The 5,190-nt window shown below is 45.5% G+C and overlaps 1 protein-coding gene across 1 annotated transcript; it reads right to left on the bottom strand.

Annotated features, from left to right (window-relative positions):
• Positions 1 to 817: 817 nt before the first annotated feature.
• Positions 818 to 1,789, bottom strand: LOC309563534 (C3a anaphylatoxin chemotactic receptor-like; the record flags this gene model as incomplete). Its single annotated transcript, XM_082267985.1, has 1 exon — positions 818 to 1,789. One exon carries the CDS (start codon positions 1,787 to 1,789, stop codon positions 818 to 820), a length of 972 nt encoding a protein of 323 aa, XP_082124111.1.
• Positions 1,790 to 5,190: the final 3,401 nt, after the last annotated feature.

The following is a 5,190-nucleotide window of genomic DNA, read 5'->3' as shown; positions in this document are numbered from 1 at the left end:
ACATTTCCCATGATGCTCATGCACTCTGCAGTGTAGTAGAACATCATGTAGTTCCAAAACATCTGGGGTGCCAAGGTTCGCCACCACTGTCCTACACCATTCCAGTATCCCTCACACCTTTAATATTCTAGGATAAAACTTTGAGACCAATGTCCAAAAATTAAACCAATGCAGTCACCACAACATATATATACTTTTGGACTATTTAGTGATATATTCCTAAATACGAGGGGTTTTTTTTTTTCTGGAGGAGCTTAGTGTGGTGCTTGTTGAACCCTATGATCAAGAAAAAGTAAACCATGAAATCACAGCACACAAAAAACACACATGAGGGCACAGTAATGGCCATAGTCCGAAGAGGAAGAGCCTCAAACCTTGAACCTTGAAGGTTCCTGACAGGGGCAAGGCACTCTATGGTCTACCTAGGCTGAACCCATGTTGGGGAGAGGAAAAAGACCCAAAGGCCACAGCAGAGAAAATTTTCTCTCTTTTCTAGCTCCTTGAGCATTGGAGGTAAGGCTTTTCTGTTTGTTGTTTGTGGGGTGAGGGAAAGGCCAGACACTGGAAAAAATTGTCCTTAAAAACCAAGGTTTCCATAAGCATGGGATATGTCAATGTGATTTAGCAGGCAGGTTAGGCAGCCTAGATGCAGTGCACGTGCTGCTAACACCCATTGGCCGAGTTTGATTTCCTGCAAGCAGTTGATCATAATTGCTAATACAACAAAAAAGTCTACAGATCCATCTAAACATTCATGCAGAGGTCTTCCTTTCATTATCTTGGCAATCGTCTTGTGGCACATTTTACAATGAGATCTTCACTGTAGAGGCACGTTGTCCACTTCCATGTGCTCATTCCTCTGAGGTGGTGTTTTTGATAAGCTTTCGCTAAACGTATTTTGTATGAGCTCTGCAATAGACTGTCTCACCTTATCCTTCATATCTTTCCCCATGAAGACGTAGAGTATTGGGTTGATGCAACTATTGAACATGGCCAGAGACTGCGAGGCAAGGTCCAGGATGTACACTACTTCATTTTGAGTGTATAGCAGGACTACACCCATGATGTGGAAAGGGGCCCAAGTGATGAAAAATGCAACTATGATCCCTAAAGACACCTTGATGATTTTATTACCAACGTCTGTAAATCTTCTTTTGTGTATTATAAAAGCCACAGAAATGTAACAGGTAGAAATGATTAAGAATGGAAGAAGAAAACCAACAACCACATTGATGTAAGGGGTGAGCTCTATCAGGTTATCTTCAGAATAGCATTGAGTTCTGTTATCAGCAGTGGAGAATGTTTGGTACAGGATATTAGGTAGACACATCACGGTGGACAAGGTCCAAATAGACAAGCATGTCATCCACGCCGTTAGAACTCCTCTGTGATTTCGGGCCCAAATGGGTTGGACAACCAGGATGCAACGGTCAACACTGATAGCCACCAAAGTGAAGATGCTGGTGAACATGTTTAAAGGAGCAATGAAGGGTAATATCATAAAGAGAACGGGACCGTACAGCCAGTCTGGATAGAAGAACTGCACTATACTGAATGGGAGACATAGGCAGCAGATCATATCAGCCACAGCAAGGTTCCAAAACCAAATAGTAGTCATGGTCCACTTCATCTTCACTCCGGTAACCCAAAGCACCAGAGCATTGCCGGGGACTCCTACGAGGGTTGTAAAAGAGAAAATCAGAACAGTGAACAAATGCTCATGGCTGTAAAAGCTGTCTGGTTCCGTCCCATTACTGATGTTGGACATCTTGTTCTCCTGTAAAGACATCAAAAGTTATTGCATCCATGTGATTATTGTCCCATCAGATGTTATCAAATGTAATATAAAAGTTATTATTACTAGTCATGACGGAGTTCTGTAACCTGTGATGAGTTAAAGTTTGGTCTGAACCAAGAAAGATTATCACATAACAGGAGGCCCAACCAGCTGCAGCCAGGGAATTCCAACCCCCCCCCCCCCCACATACCCACATAACAAAGGGGCAGGGATGCTGCTGACGTCATTGACCCATTATGGCCACATGCATATATATTGTTCATTGGCATTGTCCAATTAGGGCCATTCTAGGTCAATGATGTAAGCAACATGCCTGCCCCTTTGGTACATGCGGATGCGGGGGTGAGGAATTCCATGACCACAGCTGATTAGGATGGCGACCTGCTGTCATGTGACAGTCTCACATGAGTTCAAGCCAAACTGAATTCAGTGCAAACCCACGTGAGACTGTCACAAGACAGAAGGCCAAATCAGCTTGTGGGTGGGGCCAGGAGAAGGATACCCAGGTTAAGGAAGCAGCATGCACAGAGTCCACGAAGGGTTAACAGTTATAGTATTTAGAAGAATGCAAGTTAAAGGATGAAAAGGTTTCTTGCAGAACAAAGACTAGTATTGTTACTCATGGTAACAGGTGTAGAACACTGGTAGTCACGTGTACGCTTGCAGTAAAAGGTGCAGTATCGCATGCAGTAACAAGTGCAGTATCACTTGCAGTAACAGGTGCAGTATCACTTGCAGTAACAGATGCAGTATTACTTGCAGTAGCAGGTGCAGTATCGCTTGCAGAAACAGGTGCAGTATTACTTGCAGTAACAGGTGCAGTATTACTTGCAGTAACAGGTGCAGTATCGCTTGCAGTAACAGGTGCAGTATTACTTGCAGTAAAAGGTGCAGTATCGCTTGCAGTAACAGGTGCAGTATCTCTTGCAGAAACAGGTGCGGTATCGTTTGCAGTAACAGGTGCAGTATCGCTCACAGTAACAGGTGCGGTGTCGCTTGCAGTAAAGATGCAGTATTACTTGCAGTAACAGCTGTGGTATCGCATGCAGTAACAGGTGTGGTATCGTTTGCAGTAACAGGTGCATTATCGCTTGCAGTAACGGGTGCAGTATTACTTGCAGTAACAGGTGCGGTATCGCTTGCAGTAACAGGTGCAGTACCACTTGCAGTAACTGATGCAGTATCGCTTGCAGTAATAGGTGCGGTATCGCTTGCAGTAACAGGTGCAGTATTACTTGCAGTAACAGGTGTGGTATCGTTTGCGGTAACAGGTGCGGTACCGCTTGCAGTAACAGGTTCAGTATCGCTTGCAGTAACAGGTGCAGTATCTCTTACAGAAACAGGTGTGGTATCGCTTGCAGTAACAGGTGCAGTATCGCTTGCAGTAACAGGTTCAGTATCGCTTGCAGTAACAGGTGCAGTATCTCTTACAGAAACAGGTGTGGTATCGCTTGCAGTAAGAGGTGCAGTATCGCTTGCAGTAACAGGAGCAGTATCGCTTGCAGTAAAGATGCAGTATTAATTGCAGTAACAGCCGTGGTATCACTTGCAGTAACAGGTGCGGTATCATTTGCAGTAACGGGTGCAGTATTACTTGCAGTAACAGGTGTGGTATCGCTTGCAGTAACAGGTGCGGTATCTCTTGCAGTAACTGGTGCGGTATCGCTTGCAGTAGCAGGTGCATTATCGCTTGCAGTAACAGGTGCAGTATCGCTTGCAGTAACAAGTGCAGTATCGCTTGCATTAACGGGTGCGGTATCGCTTGCAGTAACAGGTGCAGTATCGCTTGCAGTAACGGGTGCAGTATTACTTGCAGTAACAGGTTTGGTATCGCTTGCAGTAACAGGTGCATTATTACTTGCAGTAACGGGTGCGTTATCGCTTGCAGTAACAGGCTCAATAACACTTGCGGTATCCGGTATGATCGCCACTCCACAGAGGCCCACTGCCCTAATGACACCACCCACTACTTTACTGACACCACCCACTGCTCTACTAAAACCACCCATTGCTCTACTGACACCTTCCACTGCCCTACTGACACCGTCCACTGCTCTACTGACACCGTCCACTGCCCTACTGACACCATCCACTGCTCTACTGACACCTTCCACTGCCCTACTGACACCGTCCACTGCCCTACTGACACCGTCCACTGCTCTACTGACACCGTCCACTGCCCTACTGACACCATCCACTGCTCTACTGACACCGTCCACTGCCCTACTGACACCATCCACTGCTCTACTGACACCTTCCACTGCCCTACTGACACCGTCCACTGCTCTACTGACACCTTCCACTGCTCTACTGACACCATCCACTGCTCTACTGACACAGTCCATTGCTCTACTGACACCTTCCACTGCTCTACTGACACCTTCCACTGCCCTACTGACACCTTCCACTGCCCTACTGACACCGTCCACTGCTCTACTGGCACCTTCCAGTACCCTACTGACACCCTCCACTGCCCTACTGACACCACCCTCTGCCCTACTGACACAATCCACTGCCCTACTGACACCGTCCACTGCTCTACTGACACCGTCCTCTGTTCTCCTGACACCCTCCACTGCTCTACTGACACCATCCACTGCCCTTCTGACACCGCCATTATGTGTTCACATGCACACACACGCATATGTGTTTGGGGTGTGCACACTAATGCAGTAGGTTGCGCACACCTTTGATCTTTATACAATGTCTTTTCTATCATCACATGCACCTTACCTGTTTATTGTGCCGTACGATATTTTGACGAATATTTGGCTATACAAAGGGATTTGGTGAGTACCTCTGATTGTTGTTTATTCCTTTTACTATATTGTTTTATCAGTGCTGAAAAATGAAAATGAAGAATTAAAAAAAAAAACTAAATACAAATCTTTGTATTTATTTCTTTCTTACATTTAGATTTTATATATAGAATACCAGAGACAGTTGACAAATACATTTGTATAAGCCATGACACTCTACAGATATAACATACAATCCTCTATATAAATGCAATAAAAATGGAAATAACGAAAATTCTGAGGACTAATGTTTACTCCCTCATCCCCTTTTCTTTCACTTCCCTTCTTCTCTGCCCCCCTTTTCTTTCCCTTCCCTTCTTCTCTGCCTCCCTATTCTTTCCCTTCCCTTCTTATCTGCCCCCCTTTTCTTACCCTTCCCTTCCTTTCTTTTCTGCCCCCCTTTTCTTTCCCTTCCTTTCTTCTCTGCCCCCCTTTTCTTTCCCTTCCCTTCTTCTCTGCCCCCCTTTTCTTTCCCTTACATTCTTCTTTGCCCCCCTTTCTTTCCCTTACCTTCTTCCCTGCCCCCCTTTCCTTTTCCTTTCCCTTCTTCTCAACCCCCCTTTCTTTCCCTTCCCTTACCTTCTTCTTTGCCCC

Source organism: Pelophylax lessonae (assembly GCF_965119305.1).
Source record: "Pelophylax lessonae genome assembly, chromosome: 9".
In the NCBI taxonomy this organism is placed as follows: Eukaryota; Metazoa; Chordata; class Amphibia; order Anura; family Ranidae; genus Pelophylax; species Pelophylax lessonae.
The sequence above is the reverse complement of the archived record's forward strand: the minus strand, read 5'-3'. Positions and strand labels throughout refer to the sequence as shown.